General features: G+C 43.3%; 1 protein-coding gene across 9 annotated transcripts in view; it reads right to left on the reverse strand.

Moving 5' to 3' along the window:
- Positions 1-20,563, reverse strand: part of robo1 (roundabout, axon guidance receptor, homolog 1 (Drosophila)) — a 640,973-nt gene that overhangs the window by 98,843 nt on the left and 521,567 nt on the right. For all 9 annotated transcript variants that reach the window (XM_073044789.1, XM_073044790.1, XM_073044788.1 and 6 more), the window contains one exon: positions 17,803-17,930. In XM_073044789.1, the coding sequence (XP_072900890.1) occupies positions 17,803-17,930 (128 nt within the window). The remainder of the gene's footprint in view (positions 1-17,802; positions 17,931-20,563) is intronic.

Here is a 20,563-nt window from a genome sequence, read left to right on the forward strand (position 1 = left end):
GGTGCACCTAATAAAGCGGCCACTAAGAGTCCTGAATGTTCCTGACGGGAGTGCATCACAGGCTCACTGAAGGTGATGATAGATACTGAGGACAATTTGCACAGGTTGATGCAGCTGGTAGAGTCACCGCCTCACGCCGTCAATCCTGTCATCCGGCACCATCCATGTGGAGTTTTCATGCTCTCCCCATGACTGCGTGTGATTCTCTTGCACACTCCCATTTCTTCCCACATCCCAATGGCTTGCAGGTTGGTAAGTTAACTGGCCATTGTAAATTGCCCTTAGAGTGTAGGCAAAGGGTAAAATCTGGGGCAAGTGGACGGGATTGTCAGGAGGATTCAAAATGAGATTACGTAGGATTGGTTTAAACAGGTAGTTGATAGTCGGCATGGATGAAGGGCCTGTTTCTGTACAGTATGTCTCTCTCCAGATTCTCCAGGTCTATATTCGGCATGAAAAATCACCTGTGATTAAATAAACAACTGAGAAGTCAGCAGGTCAGGTGGCATCTGTGGAGAAAGGAAGAGGCCAGAGTTCCATGTAGGCAGGAAGGCGAGTTCCGATGACCCCCTGGGCTCATGAATCGCTGAGACCAATGTTCAAAGCCAGGTGTTTGGTGATTAGTGTGTCCTGGGATCGAAGCTGAGAATCGAGGCCTGAGGGTCGAACTGTAAGTTTGGAATTCAAGGCCCGTTGGCCGGAACAGAATCCAAGAAATTCTTAGAGTCTGCTGGGGAAATCAAAGGCTAGTGCCTGCAGGCCACTGAGGCTAGAGCTGGAGGCCTGTCCTGTTTAGAGGGCTGTGTGTGGGCAGTGGTAGGAGGGAGGAATGGGGCTTGTTTTGCTGTTGTTGTTGTGTTCTGCTGAGCGTGGCGGATATGCTATGTTGGCACCGGAACGTGCCCCCAGCGCAACCTTGGTTAACACATACGATGCATTTCACTGTAAGTTTCAATGAACACATGAAAAAAAACTGAATCTTGAGACATTCCTTTCAGCAGTGTTTGTTTAAATCAATGAGAGAGAGAGAGAGAGAGAGAGAGAGAGAGAGAGAGAGAGAGAGAGAGAGAGAGAGAGAGAGAGAGAGAGAGAGAGAGTGTGTGTGTGTGTGTGTGTGTGTGTGTGTGTGTGAAGTGCCATAGCTGAACATTTTCTTTGTCTGCAAATGCTGCCTAGAAGCCAGAGAGGAGTTAAAAACCAGAAAGAAGTGACTGGCAAAAGTACCAAAACAGATGAAGGAGAAGTTGCTTTGGCAGTGTGTGCTTGGGGTATTGATTGCACTGCCAGAGTCAGGAGTTGAGATCCTGGGAGCAGGATGCTTATTGGTGTAACCTTCACCCAATAACTTGGCTTGGTCCAGGCAGGTAGACACCACAGCCGAGAAAGCTCAACACTATCTCTACCTCCCCAGACGGCTAAGAACATCTCGTAAGTCCCCGCTGATCCTCGCCAAGCTTTATAGACGCAGTATCAAAGGTGTCCTTTTAGAATGCATCACGGGTTGGTGCAGCAACTGCTCTGCCTATGACTGCAAGAAAATGCAGGGAGCTGTGGACACAGCTCTACACACCATGGAAACCACCATCACATCACCATACTCTCTGTCTACACTTCCCACTACCTCAGTGAGGTAGCCAGCATAACCAAAGGCCCCATCTACCCTATAGTACATCCTCTCGTCTCTCCGCTCTCATCAGGCAGAAGATACAAAAGTTAGGGAACATGTACCACCAGGATCAAGGGCAGATTCAAGATTGCTGTTATTAGACTCTTGAAAGGACCTCCTGAAGGAAACCTAACAGGATGCTTCACTGCTTGGTCCAGCACTGCTCTCTCTGAGACTCAAGAAATTCCAGAGAGTTGTGAGCACAGCCCAGTCCGTCAGGAAAACCAGCCTCACCTTCTTGGATCGTAAAAGTAAGGAGATGATGCTGAGATGATAAGACACTGGCTAGGCCGCACTTGGAGTATTGTCAACAGTTTTGGGCTCCATATCTCAGAAAGGATGTGTTGTCACTAGAGAGAGTCCAGAGGAGGTTCACAAGGATGAATCTGGGAATGTAGGGGTTAACATATCAGGAGCGTTTCGCAGCTTTGGGCCTGTACTCACTGGAATCTGGAAGAATGCTGGGGGGTGGGAGGTCTCACTGAAACCTACAGAATGTTGAAAGGACTAGATAGGGTGGATGTGGAGTGGATGTTTCCTCTTGTGGGGTGTCCAGAACTAGAGGGCACAGCCCCCAAATTGAGGGGTGACCTTTTAGAACAGAGGTAAGGAGGAATTTTTTTTGCCAGAGAGTAGTAAATCTGTACAATGCTCTTTCACAGACTGTGGTGGAGGCCAAGTCTGTGGGTTTATTTAAAGCAGATGTTGATAGATCCCTGATTGGTCAGGGCATGAAAGGTTATGGTGAGAAAGCAGGTGTATGGGGTTGAGTGGGATCTGGGATCAGCCATGATGGAATAGCGGAGCAGACTCAATGAGCCTAATTCTGCTCCTATGTCTTATGGACTCTGTCTATACTTCCCACTGAATTGGGAAAGCAGTCAACATAATCAAGGACCTCCCTCACTCTGGTCATTCTCTCTTCTCTGCCTTCTCATCAGGCAGAGGATACATAAACTTGGGAACATACACCCCCAGGCTCAGTGACTGCCTGTGTGATGAAAATGAAACTGTGATCTCTCATTCTACCTTGTCACGGCCCTTGCCGCTTATTTGTCTCCCTGCAATGCATTTCTCTGTAAATGCAACAGTATATTCTGCATCATGTTTTCATTTTGACGACCTCTATGCACTTTTGTATGGAATAACGTGTCTGGTGAATGGCAGGGTGGAGTGGCGTCTCTACCAGAGGAGGTGTAAGGCACTTCTTCACTCCACCAGCCTGCAAGTGAAGCTATGGGAGCAGGTGGTGGATAACACAAGTCCTGGTGATGTGACCACTGAAGACATGCAGACAATCCCTGAAGAGTATTGATAATGACTGGGGTCACCCGTCTTGTAAAGACACTGCCCAGAAGAAGGCAATGGCAAACCATTTCTGTAGAAAAATTTGCCTAGAGTAATCATGGTCGTGAAAAAACCATGATCGCCCACATCATATGACATGACAAATAATGATGATGATGAATGTGCCTGGACTACATTTAAGCAAGTCATTTCACTGTATCTCTGTATGAAACAATAATAAACCAATTACCCATGTGTATGTGAAGGGAAAGAATTTGAGGGGATAACGTCACTCAACTCCACTGACGCTAACTCTGAACTGTTCCCATAACCTATAGACTCACTTTCAAGGGCAAGTTCTTCAATATCTATTATTATTTTTTTCTTTTTTCACCTTTTTTTCTCTTTTTTGTACTTGCAGTTTGTTGTCTTTTGCACATTGGTTGTTGTGTGAGGTTTTTCACTGATTCTACTGTGCTTCTTTGTACTTACTGTGGCTGCCCACAAAAGACAAATCTCAAGGTTGTATTTGGTGACATATATGTACTTTGATAATAAATTTACTTTGAACAGATATTAGTATTAGAATTGGAATTGGTTTATTATTACACAGAATGTAGTACAGCCCATTTGGTCCACAATGTTTTGCCAACCTTTTAACCTACTCTATGATCAATCTAGCCTTTTCCTCCTGCTTAGCCCTCTGTTTTACTGTCCTCCATGTGCTGATCCAAGAGTCGATTGAATGTCACTAATGTATCTGCCTCTACCACCACTCCTGGCAGCACATTCTACGCACTCACCACTCTCTCTCTGTAAAGACCTCTACCTTTTAAATCCCCCGTATTCTTTGCTCCAATCACCTTAAAAACATGCCTCCTCATATATTGTCCTATGTACTGAGAGACAGTGAAAAGCTTGTCTTGCCTATGGTTCATACGGATGAAATCATCACACAGTGCCTCAGGACAGAACAAGATAAAATAAGAAACAAGGGTACAGAATGAGGTGTAACAGCTACAGAGAAAGTGCAATGCAGGTAAACAATAAAATGAAAGATCACAACAAGGTTTAATTGAGAAGCCAAGAGTCTATCTTATTATATTCGGAAACCATTTAATAGTCTTATATAGCAAGATAGAGGATATCCTTGAGCCTAGTGGTACATGCTTTCAGGCTTTTCTGGTAGCCAGTTCCATCGTGGTCCCCATCAATAAGGACATCTTCAAAAGGTGGTGCCTCCAAAAAGTGGTATCCATCATTAAGGACTCTCTTCATCCAGGACAAGCCCTCTTCTCATTGCTACCCTCTGGGAGGAGGTACAAGAGCCTGAAGACACACAGTCAATGTTTCTAGAACAGCTTCTTCCCCTATGCCATCAGATTTCTAAACGGACAATGAACCCATGAACACTACCTCACTATCTTTCTCTCTAATGCCCTTCCCTTGGACAACATCGGTGGCGTGGAGAGGGGAGACTTGGAGCTTGGGCAACTGCCAGTCTTACATTAAAAAAACTTTGCCCAGGCTTGCGCCCTGGAAACTTTCCAAGGTGCAAATCCATGGTCTATCAAGACAAACGGAGGACTACATCTTTCTCTCTTTTTGCAGTACCTACTTAATTTTTTATTAATATTTATTTCTTATTGTAATTTATAGTTTTTTATCAAATACTTAATAATACTTTTTATTAACAACATTATTTCATGACTAATGCCAGTGATAATAAAACTGATTCTTCTTCTAATTATGGTAAATGGGATTGGAAGGACTCTTCCTAGATAGAGCCAGCGTAGAAAGGATGGACTGATTGGCCTCCTTCCATGCCACAACCGTTCTGTGATACCAAAAGAAAATAAATAAGAAAAATTCCTGAGAGAATTTGCTGATTGATTTTGCACTGCACATTCCTTTCACCGGTTTGAGTGCTTGGCCTGACTGCACACACTCGGGGTGAAGATTCCTGTTTAAAGTCGTGTTGCCAGTAAGTTGTTGAACAGCAGCCAATCTCTGAGCGGTGACAGGGCTTCAGTGAAGGATCAGTGGATGCACATGGGCTCTTTTCATGCCCCTTCCTTTCTGGCCTGAAACTGTCAGCAGTTCGGAGGCCCTAAAGGTTTGGCAGGTTGGAATATGGTCACGTGTAATTAGACTTATAAGTGGCGGCACTGACTCAACAAAGCAAAAAAACAAAATCAAACAAGTAACTTTAATGGTTATGAGACAGAGGTGCCCTTTCTTTCACCAGCAACACACCGTTTGTAGCACTTAGAATAACGATCGTTCAATCGCTTGTGATCGATGTCTGTTCAGGCTAGCCCCTGCATGCCCTCCAAGACTACGGTTGATACAAGCATCTTTTCCTGAGGTCATTGCACGCTGATAACTATGCAACTCATTTCTGTACTCAGTTTTGAGCCTTCCAGTTTCTTTGTCAATGAAGAATAGCTATAAATTGGCTGCGTCTGTCCTGCTGAATGATTGCAACGTGGTGAATTTAAAAGCATTTGTGTTGGGCAAGTGCGTGTTGCTTTTTGCCTTTGTTTGTTTGTCTATGTGCATCTTCATACCCATGTGTGTAAATTCGCAGAGTTTTTGTGTGTGATTTTTTACATACATGTAGACTTTCCATTTGAGCGTATTACCATGCTTTACCGTGTGTAGTGTGGGGCTGTACATATTCATTAATCAATTCAAGATTCTTTTATGTCATTTCCAGTATACAAGTGTAAAGGAGAATGAAATAAATTGTTACTCTGGATCTGATGCAGCACAAAAAACACAATAAATAAATATATCAAACATATTCCTCAAGCTTTTACTTGTTTTAAAGCTCTGAATGGTCAGGGACCAGAGTACATCAGAGAATCATTTTTGTTTTATAATCCCGCTTGAGCTCTCAGGTCTTCTGCTGCTGGTCTCTTAAATTTAAACTATCTCCCTCTAAAGATAATTGGCAGGTCAGCTTTTTTGAAGGAATTCAATACCTAAAACTATAAGCGATGTAGATTCAGTTGACACTTTCAAACACCAGCTCAAAACCTATTTATTTACCCTTGCTTTTAATTAACACCTTTTTGATTTTCACATTTATTTTAATTTTATTTTCATATCTGTATTTATCCCATTGTAAAGCACTTTCAACTACATCATCTGTATGAAAAGTCCTCTATTAATAATAAAGTTATTATTATCGTCGTATTTTTATTTTTCCTCAGCTCAACCCGTAAAACCTGAGGTATGAGCATAGCCAAGCTGATTTCTCAATTGCTAGGAACTTTCAGACTATTCTAGTGGCGTTTAATTTTGTGGGCATTTGGAGATTTACATAAGCATTGCTGTGTAGACCTAATTGTTTAATGCTATTGTGCAGAGAATTTCAATTTCCTTTTAATCTCAATCTATAATAATGGATTTGTCGTAATATAATTTGTAGGACTCCGACTCTATAACTGGATCAGATTTGTATTTATTGGTGTCTTTTATAAGTTTGAATTCTAAAGGAAAATTTTGTTGAATGATGATCGCTAGTTGATTTTGCCTGTGCAAGTAATCAGATTGAGTTAAGCTGCTGCAGGATCCTGTGATGTGTTGGATTGTTTCTGGTTCCTTGTGGCATTTTCTGCATTTATCATCTTGAATTTGTTGGCCTTTTATTATGTATTTTTGATCATTTTTTGTGTTAACTACCTGAACCTGTATTGACACAAGAAACCCCTCTGTTTCTGGCCAGGCGAGAGGAGAGTGGACCATAGGAGAAAGGGAAGGACAAGCGGACCTGGGGGGGAAGTAGTTGGCAGATGAGAAGAGATAAGAGGACAGGATGGGGAAATGGGGAATGGGGGGAATTTGTTTTCCTGAAGGAGAAATCGAGATTTATGCCATCAGGTTGGAGGCTACCTCAAGCAGCAACAATGAAACGGTTATTTTTTGTTACCAGACACAGAAATGAGCAATGTAAGATGTATTTACACCCACACTGCCTGGAAACACCCCTCATTACATTGTAGAATGACAATTAGTCTGTCCATGAATGACCCACTTGGTATCAATAGCCATTGTTAGGTTAATTTCAGGAAACTACAATGTCAGATTCAATATAGACAGACTTGATACAATCCATTATCTGACTTAAAATGTTGGGGAGGTGGTAATCCAATTTTCAGTAGAAACCATTTTGCCAAACCACTGTCTTTGGACTAATAGTTCCCCCAGTTCTCCATGAGGAGTTTGAGGAGAATTGCTACGTCACAAGTTTCTACTGATGTACGGTGGAGAGTATTCTGACTGATATGGAGATTCCAACACACAGGATTGCAAGAGGGGTGATAGACTCAGCCAGCTCCATCACAGGCAGAATCCTCCGCACCATCGAGGATGTCTTCGAAAGGCAATGCCTCAAGAACCTGGCATCCATCGCTGAGAAACCTCACCAGCTGGGCCAGGGCTCCCAACCCTGTGGTAGGGAACCATGGCAAATAAAAGGTTAGGGATCCCTGATCTAGGCCATGCCTTAGTATTAATATTATTACCAGAAGTGTGAAGATACACACTCTATGATTCAGAAACAGTTTCTTCCCCTCCACTATCAGATTTCTTAACAGTCCATGAATCCATCTTTTTATTCCTTTGCATGTATGAAATATTTACTGTATTTATGCAATTTATAGATTTTTTTTGTCTTTTCACTTTTCTCTTGTGGCAAATCAACACATTTCATACTATACATCAGTGATAGTACACCTGATTCTCATTCATTCCCTCCATCAGCCCCAGTTATTACTGAACTAGCCAGTACTCCTTTGCTGATGATGGGAGAGCAAGTCGTTGACACTTCAGGAGGAGACTACAAAGCACAATGGGACAACCGGACAGGGTGTTGGGAGAGGATAAATTAATGCAAACATGGGGACTAGAAGCTGGAGTTAGCCACTCAGCCCCTTGAATGTGCTCACTCATAGTAAGAACTCACATCTAATCTCGTTGCAACCATAACACATTCTGGCCGATCAATGGGTTGATGGCATTGTGGATAGTGCAGCAGATGGCATTGGCCACCGTGAGACATTGTCACCATGCAGGGCTGGACTGAGAAGTGGCAGCTGGAGTTCAACCTAGAAAAGTGTGAAATGATTCACTTTGGAAGTTTGAATTTGAAGGCAGAATACAAGGCTCATGGCAGAATATGCATCTTGGGGCTCACATCCATAGATCCCTCAAAGTTGCGGCGCATGTTGACAGGGCTGTTAAGAAGGCCTATGCTGTGTTGGTCTTCATTAGTCAGGGGATTGAGTTCAAAAGCCGTGAGGTAATGTTGCAGTGCGATCAAACCCTGGTTAGACCACGCTTGGAATATTGTGTTCATTTCTGACTGCCTCATTATAGGAAGGGTGTGGAAGCATTAAAGAGGGTGGAGAGAAGATTTACCAGGATGCTGCATGGATCAGAGAGCATGTCTCATGAGGATAGACTGAGCAAGCTAGGGCTTTTCTTTTTGGAGCAAAGGAGGGTGTACAAGATGATATGAGGCATAGATAGACTGGACAGCCATTGACTTTTTCCAGGGTGGAAATGGCTAATATGAAGGGGCACGGCTTTCAAGTGATTGCAAGGGGTTGTCAGCTGTAGTTTCTTTACACAGAGAATGGAGAGGGTGTGGAACACCTCCCAGGGGTGGTGGTAGAGGCAGATACATTAGGGACATTTACAGCAAAAGACTCTTAAATGAAAAAAAGAATGGAAGGCTATGTAGAAGAAAATGGCTACATTGATCTTAGAGTAGGTTGATAGGTTGCCGCAGTATCGTAGGCTGAAAGACCTGTACTGTGCTGTAGTGTTCTGGGCTCTATATTCCAGGACCACTTGTATCCCACCCAGGAGATAGAAGACATTAACAGAACATCTCACTAGGCTCTATCTTGCTGTTATAACCGATCTCTTAAACAGTAAATATTAATTCTTGACCTCAAACCTACCTTGTCATGGCCCTTGCCCCTTATTTGAGTGTCTGCACTGCACTTCCTCTGTAATTTTAACGGTATATTTAAAGCAGAGGCTGATGGATTCCTGATTGGTCAGGGTATGAAGGGATACAGGGAGAAGGCAGGAGATTGGGGCTGAGAGGGAAAATAGATCAGCCATGATGAAAGGGCAGAGCAGACTTGATGGGCCAAATGGCCTAATTCTGCTTCTATATTGTATGGTCTAATGCTCTTATATTCTGTATTCTCTGCTCGTCCTCTTTCTGCACACAATCTCAAGGTACTTTTTTCTGCAGTGATCTGTCTGGATGTCATGTAAACAACAGCACTTCACTGTTTCTTCATAACGAGATGTAAAGATTAGCTTTATTTGTCATGTGTACATCAAAAACATAGAGTAAAATACGCTGTTTGAGTCAAATCAGATCAGTGGGGTTGTGCTGGGGGCAGCCCGCAAGTGTTGCCACGCCTCTGGCTCCAGCACCGCATGCCCAGAACTTACTAACCCTAACACATACATCTTTGGAACGTGGGAGGAAACCGGAGCACCTGGAGGAAACCCACCCGGTCACGGGGAGAACGCAGAAACTCCTCAGGCAGCAGCAGGAATTGAAAGGTGCTGTGCTTACTGCTACGCTACCCTGCTGCCCTCTGCTACTCTTTGACAATGTAGCTCTAGGCTTGCGTTGTGCGTTTGTGTGCGTGATGCCGCCTGCTTTCTCCCCTATGCAGGGAGCTGAAGGCTAATTTAACAAAAGTTCACAGACCCGAGCTGCCTGTCGAACTGTCTGCGTTATGAGGACAGGCACCTGGTTGACTAATCGAGTAACATAATCATGGCACCAGCGCTCACAGCACTAAAGGAGAAGTCCATGACCTCTGTGTCAAGGCCCATTTGTTCTCAGTGAGGCAACGTGCAGGCTCCGAGATCATGAATTCTAGCCTGCAGAAGGTGTGGAGACAGCAGAACATGAATATTTCCAAATCAGCTCCCAGGAATGGAATGAATTGTTTATGTGTTTCGGTCGCTTTCTTATCAGCCCTGATCTAAAGTCTTGTGTATTCACAAGGGTCAAAGTTATCAGTCAGTTAAGCACTGTTATGTCTCATTTCCTTTAAGAGGAATAGAGGAAGCTGTAAATAAACAGACAAATAAATCTCGGCAACAGGCTAGCACTGCAGCTTTTTTTTTCTGAGGAGCGTGTTAGGGTTGGAGATCTGAACTGGAATGCAGGAGATTGGAACTGGAATTGGTTTATTATTGTCACATGTACCGAGATACAGTGTCTTGCATACTGTCCGTACAGATCAAATCTTTACACAGTGCATTGAGGTAGAACAAGGTAAAGAAAAATAACAAGTGGAACAGCCACAGAGAAAGTGCAGTGCAGGTAACAATAGTGACAGAAAAATGGAGAGCTACGTGGGAGGGAAAGGTTCTATTGATCTTAGAGTAGGTTAAAGGATCGTCACAACATTGTAGGCTAAAGGGCCAACACAGTGCTGTACTGTTTTGTGCTCTGTGTAACTATTCCCCTCTGCCTACGCAATGTCCATATCCTTCCATTTCCCTCACATTCATGAGCTTATCTAAACGTGTCTTAAAAACCGCTAATATTTCTGCCTCTAGCACCACACAAGACAGCACATTCCAGGCACCCACACTCTCTGTGCAAAAAGCTTGGCCCTCACCTCTCCTTTGAAATTACCCCCTCTCACTTTAAATGCATGCCCTCTGGTATTAGACATTTCAACCCTTGAGAAAAGATACCTTTTGTATACTCTTATCTATGCCACAATACAAAAAATAATAATAGTAATTAATAAATAAATAATATTGAGAATAAGGTTTAGAGTGCTTGAAAGTGAGTCCGTAGGTTGTGGAATCAGTTCAGTGTTCACAGGAAACTGAGGAGTAACCTTATATAGGAATTGGAAATGGTTTATTGATAATGCTCGTACTGTATGGTGTTCCAGTGAAAAGCTTGTTTTGTATATTGTTCATGCAGATCAAATCTTTACACAGTGCATTGAGGTAGAACAAAGTAAAACAATTATCAATGCAGTAGAAAGATTAGTATTATTTGTCATATGTACATTGAAACATCCAGCACAATTAAGTGTAACAGCAACAGGGAAAGTGCTGTGCAGCTAGATAATACCATGCAAGGTCATAGATTGTGGGGTCAAGAGTCCATCTAGGAGACCATTCAAATAGTCTTAGAAAGAAGGTATGTCTTTTTCCAGAGGGTGGTGAATCTGGAAATTCATTGCCATAGACGGCTGTGGAGGCCAAGTCATTGGGAGGTTAAAATGGAGGTTGATAGGTTCTTGATCAGGTTCTTGGATATAAGGATATCAAAGCTTATGGAAGAAGGCAGGAGAGGGAAAATAAATCAGCCACGCAGAGCAGACTCGATGGGCTGAATGGAGTAATTCTACTCCTATACCTTATGTTATTATGGCCTTATAACAGTGGTGTAGAAGTTCTCGTTGACCCTGGTGCAACTGCTAACAGTTTAGGTGCATTGGGATCTGCTGGGATGTCCTCATAAAGGTAAGAAAATTAAGGGCATAGACAGCGTGAAAGCACACAATGTTTCTTTCCAAGGGAGGGGTTGCTAAAAAGAAGAGGGCAGTGGTTTAAGATTAGAGCCAAGAGATTTAAAACAGCTATCAGAGGCAGTTTCCTTTCTTAGAGAGCGGTGTGTCTTTGGAATGAACTGCCAGAAATAGTGGTTGAGGCAGCCACACCAGCAACATTTTTAAACCACCTTGATAATCCTCGTGAGGGTAGAAACAGGATGGTCTGGCAGATAAATGCGTGGCTGAGAAGCTGTTGCAAGGGGCAAGGCTTCAGGTTCCTGGATCATTGGGATCTCTTCTGGGGGAGGGGTCACACCTGAACCAGGGGGGGGGGGTCAATATCCTCAGGGGCAGGTTTGTTACAGCGGTTAGGGAGGGGTTAAATTAATTTGGCAGAGGCCTGGGAACCCGAGTGAAGGGACTCAGGATTGGATGGATGTTAAGAAAACAAAGATAGCGTGCAGTCGTACTGTCAGGAAGGACAGATAGATGATAAGACATATTGCAGCCAGCAGGGTGAGTATCAGAGCATTAGGGATGCAGAATCAAAAAGGGTAGCAAATACAGTACTCACAGTGTTATATCTCAATGCATGGACTGTAAAAAATAAGGAGGATGATCTTGTTGCACTTTTACAGACAGTTGGGTATGATGTTGTGGCCATCGCTGAATCGTGGCTGAAGGATGGTTGTAGTTGGGAGCAGAACGTCCAAGGTTACACATTGTATCAGAGGGATAGGAAGGTAGGCAGAGGGGGTAGCATGGCTCTGCTGGTAAAAAATGGCACATGAAAGATGTGACAAAGGATCGGAAGATGTTGAATCCTTGTGGGTTGAGTTAAGAAACTGCAAGGGTAAAAGGACCCTGTTGGCAGTTATATACAGGCTTCCAAAACGGTACCTGGGATGAGGACTACAGATTACAATGGGAAATAGAAAAGGCACGTCAAAAGATTAATGTTATGCGAGATTTCAACATACAGGTAAATTGGGAAAATCAGGTTGGTAATTGATCTCAGGAGAGTGAATTTGTTGAATGCATTCAAGATCGTTTTTTAGAGCAGTTTGTTGTTGAGCCTAGTAGGGGATCAACTATACTGAATTGGGTGTTAAGTAATGAACCAAAGGCAATTAGAGAGCTTAAGGTAAAGTAACCCTTCGGCCACAGTGATCACAATATGATTGTGTTCAACCTGAAACTTGATAGAGTGAAAGTAAAGTCTGATGTAGCAGTATTTTAGTGGAGTAAAGGAAATTACAGTGGTATGAGAGAGGAGTTAGCCAAAGTAAATTGGAAGGAGATGCTGCCGGGATGACAGCAGAACGGCTTGAGTTTCCTTGAGTTTCTGGGAAAAATGAGGAAGGTGCAGGATAGATGTATCCCAAAAACAAAGAAATACTCCAATGGCAAAATAGTACAACTGTGGCTGACAAGAGAAGTCAAACCTAATGTAAAATCAAAAGAGAGGGCATACAACAAAGCAAAAATTAGCAGCAAGATGGAGGTTGAGAAGCGTTTAAAAACCTACAGAAAGCAACTAGAAGAATCATTAGGAGGGAAAAGATGAAACATGGAAGCAAGCTAGTAAACAATATCAAGATGGATAGAAAAAAAAGCTTTTTCAAGTACATTATAATAAAAGAGAGATGAGAGAGGATATAGGCCCACTAGAAAATGAGGTCGGAGAAATAATAACGAGGAGGAGGAGATGGCATATGAACTAAATGAGTATTTTGCATTAGTTTTCCCTAGCAGTGTGCCAGGTGTTGAAAGGTGTGAGGGAAGAGAGGTGACTGCAGTTGCTGTTACAAAGGAGAAAGTGCTCAAAAAGCTGAAAGATCTAAGGGTACATAAGCCACCTGGACCAGATGAACTGCACCCCAGGATTCTGAAAAAGGTAGCAATAGAGATTGTGGAGGCATCAGTAAGTTTCCACATCATTCCTGTAATGAGGCGACCTGAAGTGGACACATTACTCCACATAGTCCTTGCTTTGGACTTGCTGGCATTGTTCCTGCTAATTTAATCCTTAGAATCCAGTGATCTTTTGCTAAACCTCCTTTGCTCTCCATCAAGGCCAAGATATTCTCTAGATGAAGGGTCTCATCGGAAAACATCAACAGACTAAGAGTGGTCCACTGGTTCTCCAGCTTTGGGTATTTAGTTCAGGGCTAACAACCCTGACTGATCAAAAACAAAAGTGTTTTGGAAACAGCAATGAAGAATCCTTCTACATCTGTATGTGACGGTATTCCTGAGTCTCCTTCCAGGACCTACACGGCTGACAGAAGTGAAAACTGAAAGGAAGCTACTGACAAATTGAAGGAAGCTCTGAACACCCCCAGAGATGGAGGACTTCATCGGTGCCTTAAACGCCAGCGGTGTAACAGGCAGTAGTAACTAAGTACAATATATCTTTGGAACATCGGTGAAAATCAGAGCATGTGGGGTAAAACCCACACGGTAACAGGGGAAAGCATGAAAACTCCATGCAGACAGCACTGGGGATTGGGAACAAACTCCGGATGCTGGATCCGTGAAGTAGCGGCTCTACCCACTGTGCGACAGTGCCATTCTATACATGCACACTAGAACATAAAAACGTTATCACATACACACACACATGGAAGTACACACACTAACTCACAAACAGACAGATGTAACACTCGCAACGTGCTGGAGGAACTCAGCAGGTCAGGCCACATTGATGGAGGGGAATAAGCAAGTCAACGTTTCAGGCTGAGACCCTTCACCAGGACCGGAAAGGAAGGGGGAAGAAGCCAGAAATAGAAGTTGGCGGGAGGGGAAGAAGTGCAAGTGAAAAGGTGATAGGTGAAAGCCGGTGGGTAGGGGTGGGGGAGAGCAGACAAATGCATATATTCTTCTTGTTCTCAGGAAGAAGGTAGAGCAGCCTGAAGACCCACACTCAATGTTTTAGGAACAGCTTGTACCATTTTAGGCAGCACAGTGGCATAGTGGTTAGCACAATGCTTTACACTAGAAGTGACCAGGGTTCAATTCCCAATGTTTGTAATTTGTCCCTGTTTGCTACAGGTGATCCGATTTCTTCCCACTTTCCAAAGATATACTGCTTGCTAGGTTAATTGGTCGTTGCAAATTGTCCCATGATTAAATCAGGGGATTGCTGGGCATCGCAGCTCGAAGGCTGGGAAGGACTTATTCCATTCTGTATCTCAATAAGTAAAGTTTCTTCCCTGCCACCGTCAGATTTCTGAACGGTCCATGAACCCACAAACACTACCTCAATATTTACCCTCTTTTTTGCATTTTTCTGTATTTATTTACGGTATATATTATATTATCTTCTGTATTTATGCCTTGCGCTGTACTGCTGCCACAATGCATTTCACGACATCTGTCAGTGATAAATCGATTCTGATAGAGACACTCAGTTGGAAGGGAACAGGGATGAGTGTTGCGTGGTTGTTGAATGAGATCACACCTATAATCAGAGCTGATTACCACCTGGGATAAATGGGAGTTGATCACAGGAAACTGCAGGACAAGGACTTTGATAATAATCTGCACTCTCAAACACAGATCAAGGTTAAAATGCTTTAAAACCTGCCCTGCCCTACTTCATTGTAAGTCCCGCTGCCTCACCCACGTCTACCTGTCTATTCTGTTTAGATTTGTCCCAAAGAGACTGTCCAAAAACATCTGGCAGAACACCTCATTGCCAGAACTCACTAACAAAATTAGATCTGCCTTTACTTGTCACGTACATCAAAACATACAGTGAAATGCCTCATTTGTGTCAATGACCAACACATTCTGAGGATGTCCGGGGGGTGGGGGGGGGGGGGGGTAGTCTGCAAGTGCTACCACACTTCTTATGCCAACACAGCATTCCCACATTTCACTAACCCTAACCTGTAGAAACCGGAGAACCCAGAGGAAACAGGTAAGGATAACCTCACTCACTTCAACACTGAAATGATTCCACAACCTATGGACTCACTTTCAAGGATTCTACATTTCATGTTCTTAGAAATATTTATTTGTTTATTTGCACAATTTGAATTTTTTGCACCTTTGGTTATTTGTCCTTCTTTGGTTATGTGTAGTTTTCCATAAGTTCTGTTGTATTTCTTATTTTCCTGTAAATGTCCGCAAGAAATGCATCTCAAGATTGTATATGGTGACATCTTCATGCTTTGATAATAAATTTATTTTGAAATTTGACTCGAACATATGTCATGGGTAGAAAGAAGAAGCTCTTTCCAGAGAACACCAGAATTAATTCTGGTGCTGTAAACTGTTACGCTAACTGCTACCTTACTTGTCAGCCAAGCACCAAAACCTCATTAGGGTGGCAGTGACAGGGGTCCTCCCAGTCAGATCCTTCCTCACACCCAACCACTGTTCCCTCTAAGCTGTGTGGGTGTGCAGTCATGCAGTAACCAAAATACTCCCACGCACATACCCTTTGTGGTTGTGCAGCTGGAATTTCTTTTAGATAATGTTAATATAATTTTGAAATCTATGCTAATATGAATGTGGGATACCCTGTAATTAGTTATGTTAAAAATATAATCCATAAATTTTCTAAATGATAAATGTACCACAACCTTTACTTTAAAGCATTTTAGAGTTTCAATGTATTTACATTGTCAGTGTTTCAAGTTACAACACTGTTAAAAATTGTAACAATAAACACAGAATGGAAGTTGATAGCTCATTGTTAATAAACCACCCGCCAGTCGAACACCAATGCTGTCTAGTCAATATTCATAATATGCATGCATATTACAAAACAAACATTTAAAGAGCCGTGCAGTTTTCAGGCCATGTAAAAATTTCCTCCTCAGAGCAATGGATGGTCCACGGAGCTGTAAAAAAAATCTAGCGGGAATCTAGAAAAAAAATCAGGAAGACCAGCACTGCTCCCAACGCCAATTGTGCTGACAAAGAACCCACCTCTTTGCAAATAGTGTATTTGCAGACAAGATCTGGAGAAGGATGCTAAGCACTTTATCAGGATCTGCGGGCTTCTATTAGGGTCACACACACTGAGATAGGCATCAACTCGGTGAAAGTCACTTTCACCTGCCAGAAACTTGTTGGTCTCCCAGCACAGTGAGATACCCATCAAGGATCGCTGCAGAATGGCGGGGGCACATGCAGAGGGGCACACTGAAGCTCAGTGCAGCCAGTCCAGTGTGGATAATGACTGCACTGCACTCTGAGTTCCTTCCACCAATGCACACTGGGAGGCTGGAGGACACACAATCACTTCAAATGTGTATCATACAGGAAGGCGACATGAGTGATAACGATGCCAACTACAAAACTGAAACTGACTGGTATCTAGAACAGATAACACTGTTTATGTAAATGTAAACACAAAGAATGTAGTGAGCCTTGCACTGTAGTTTTTGTACTTGTACATATTTTTGATGGATAAAGTTTATTTTTGAAGTTAGAAGTCCTAACTGCTTCACTCTTTTTATGTTTACAACCCTCATCACTGGCGACACTGTAACTACCTTGCACTCAACTTGTTCTAATTGGGTTCTTTCTTAGAACTGTTTTTCATTAATGCTGACGTTTAGTCTGTGAATGCTGCTTATCTGATGCTCTGTCTGTGACTCTGCTGCAAGTAAGTTTGTCATTGCACCTGTACACACACGGATGTATGGAGATGATAATAAACTCGTCTCTGAATTTCAATCTTTCCATTTTCCACATCCTTCGTTCTCTCATCCCCTCTTTTTGCTATTTACCTTGTTCTCTTCCTCTCCATTTCCCCTTCTCAGTCCTTCCTTCTCTCAGTCTCTCTCTGTATCTTCATTTTCTTTCCACATTTTATGTAGAGTCATAGATCTACAGTACACTACAGTACAGAAACAGGCCCTTTGTCCCATCTAGTCCATGCCTAACCATTTTTTCTGCCTAGTTCCATCCCTATACCCCTCCCATCCATGTATCTATCCTAATTTCTCTTAAATGTTGCAATGAAATCCGTAACCACCACTTCCACAGGCAGCTCGTTCCACACCCTCACCACTCACTGAGTGAAAAGGTTCCCCCTCATGTTCCCCTTAAGTATTTCATCTTTCACCCTTAACCTATGACCTCTAGTTGCAGAGTCACCCAACATCAGTGGAAACACGTGCTTACATTTACCCTATCTAAACCCCTCATTCCTTTATCATCTCCCTTTCTCCACCCCCTCCATTCTATTACCCTCTCCTGCTTCACCCTCCATCTCTCTGTCAGCTCCTCCCTCAGTGTAATGAACAGGCAATATTTACTCACCGTGCACCGTCAATGTGACTGAGGTCTCCGTTTTCCCCACAATGTTCTCGGCCACACAGCTATATGTCCCCACGTCAGCAGCCGTCACATGTTGAATGATCAGTGTGTTACCTCCTTGAATCTCAGACCTGGGGAGGAGATCGGCACTGATTAGGGAGGCTGGCTGCAGTCAACAAATAGGAACCCGGGGACAACATTCCAGGAGGGATAAGGACATCCAGCTGTGGCAGGTGGGTAGAAATGGTGTGGAAGGTGGAGACACCATTCAATCAGAAAGAGGGGCTGCAGGAACTCTCTGGGCAAACGGAACAAGGACTTTGCAACTTCAGAAGCTCCAAACTGCTACACCCAGAAAGTTTGAGAATTTAGACCTAATCGAAGTGTAGAGGCACAGGCAGAGTAAACAGAATGGGAATCAGCTTTAATATCACAGGCACATGTTGCGAATTTGTTGTTTTGTGGCAGAGGAGTGTGTGTGTGTGTGTATATATATATATATATACATATATATATAAAATTTAAATTAAATAAGTAGTGTAAAAAGAGAGAAAAAAAGTAGCGAGGCAGTGTTCATGGGTTCATTGTCCATTCAGATGGCAGAGTGGAAGAAGCTGTTCCTGAAACATTGAGTGTGTGCTGGTATCTTTAACACACAAAATGCTGGAGGAACTCAGCAGGTCAGGCAGTATTTGTGGAGAAGAATTAACAATTGACGTCTTGGGCCAAAGCTTGATCTTAAAAGCTGGTATCTTTGTCCCAGGGCCAAAGTGCCTAATACCACATGGCATGCACTTACAGTGAGATGGGGTGAGTTCAAATGGAGATGTGTGGGGCAAGTTTTTCTACATAGTGCTGGGTGCATAGAAAGTGCTGCCAGGGGTGGCGGTGGAGACATATATGAGAGAAATGTTTAAGAGGCCGTTAGATACATATGAATATACAGGGAATGGTGAGATATGGCCAATATTCAGGCAGAAGGGGCTGATGTAAATAGGGATTAGTCCAGCACAGCATTGTGGGCCAAAGGGCCTGTGCTACTGTTCTATGTCTTTATTGTAATCAGTCTGATAAGGAGGAAATAAAGCAGCATTTTAAGCACAAGAACGAAAGATTAAAGATGAGTTTTATTTCATTTTTTTACTTAGAGATACTGTTTGGAATAGGCACTAGCCATTCGAGCAACCACCGCCCCCCCCACCCCCGATTTAACCCTAGCCAAATCATCGGCCAATTAACCTACCAACTAGTACACTTTTGGACTGTGGAAGGAAACGGAGCACCTGGAGGAAACCCATGCAGTCACAGGGTGAACATACAAACTCTTTACAGGCAGCGGCAGGAATTGAACCCAAGTCACTTGTACTGTAAAGTGTTGTGCTAATCACATTATTTATCACATATTCATCAAAGTACACGGCAAATCATTGAGGGTTGTGCTGGGGCAGCCTGCAAGTGTCCCTATGCTTCCGGTGCCACAACTTACTAACCCTAACCAATACACCTTCAGAATGTGTGAGGAAACCGGAGCACCCGAGAAAATTCACACGGTTAGGAGGAGGATGCCTGGAGGGATTATGAATGAGAAAAGGGATTTAGAGTAAGAGAAAGGATTGCGAGGGAGGGAAGGGGAAAGAAGGACTGTGACAGAGTGAGGAAAAGGTAAAAGGAAATAAAATACATTGATTCATTGCAAATCCTATGTCAACGGTGACTGAGTAGAGTCTCATTTCTGCTGATCGAGTGGCAATCCCTTCAGTTCATCCACGCTAGAAATCGTGCCCACTTACCTACCCCTTTTAATTCTTCCTAAATACCCAAATCACCTCAACCCCTCCCTCAATTCTATCGCTCACTCCACACTGGAGTGAGCAATAGAACCCATGTGCCAACTGGATGTGGGAGGGAATAGAGCACCCAGGGGAAACCTGCACGGTCACAGGGAGAAGGTGCATATTCCACAAAGGAATTTGGAATTGAACTAGCATTGCAAGAGTGATACTCAGGCTTTTGAGTCAGAAATCCCACTGCAGGGACCTTAGTACAGAATTCTGAACTGACTCTTCAGGGTAGAGCTACCTTGACATACAAACATGCTTTCTTTCAATAACATCTTGTGCAGTTAAAACCCCAACCATATTTGAAAGAGCAGCAGGTTCTCCCTGGAGTCCAGAGCCAGATCAGCTGCAATCTTATTAAAGGGTGGAGCAGGCTTGACGGGCTATTTCTTATGTCCATTTATCCTACCTATAGTTAACCCCGAATCAAGGAGATGGAGCTCATCACACAACTCATCTAGGAGAAGGAAATCTCCAATCTCAAACCTCCACTGCCTTGATGCTATACTCATTATTGGGAAAGGTTTTGGGAGTAAACCCTGGAAAAATCTGGAGCTGGAGTCCCTAAAGGCAGTCCTACATTGAGTTCAGTGTTGACTGGCAACTCCTGAATGCTGCAAGGGCCAAACTGTACCAGTCTCTCCCATTCCTTTGGGTTCATCAGCAGTGCGGAGAGGGCAGCCTGCTGCATGCTGTCCATATGGCTCTGCCCTGACCTATGTACTAGTTTGCATATTGACTATATACTGTAGATAGCAGGGAAGCTGCATCTGTGCTCAACCCCAGCCAGCGGAGGTCTCACATCACTGAAAAAAACAATAAAACAATTTTTTGTCAGGGCGGTGTGCTGAGCCCATTGCTGTACACTCAGCTCACACGTCACTGCACAGCCAAACATCCCAGCAACCACATGGTCAAGTTGGCTG

Source organism: Hemitrygon akajei, chromosome 5, assembly GCF_048418815.1.
Source record: "Hemitrygon akajei chromosome 5, sHemAka1.3, whole genome shotgun sequence".
Lineage (NCBI taxonomy): Eukaryota > Metazoa > Chordata > Chondrichthyes > Myliobatiformes > Dasyatidae > Hemitrygon > Hemitrygon akajei.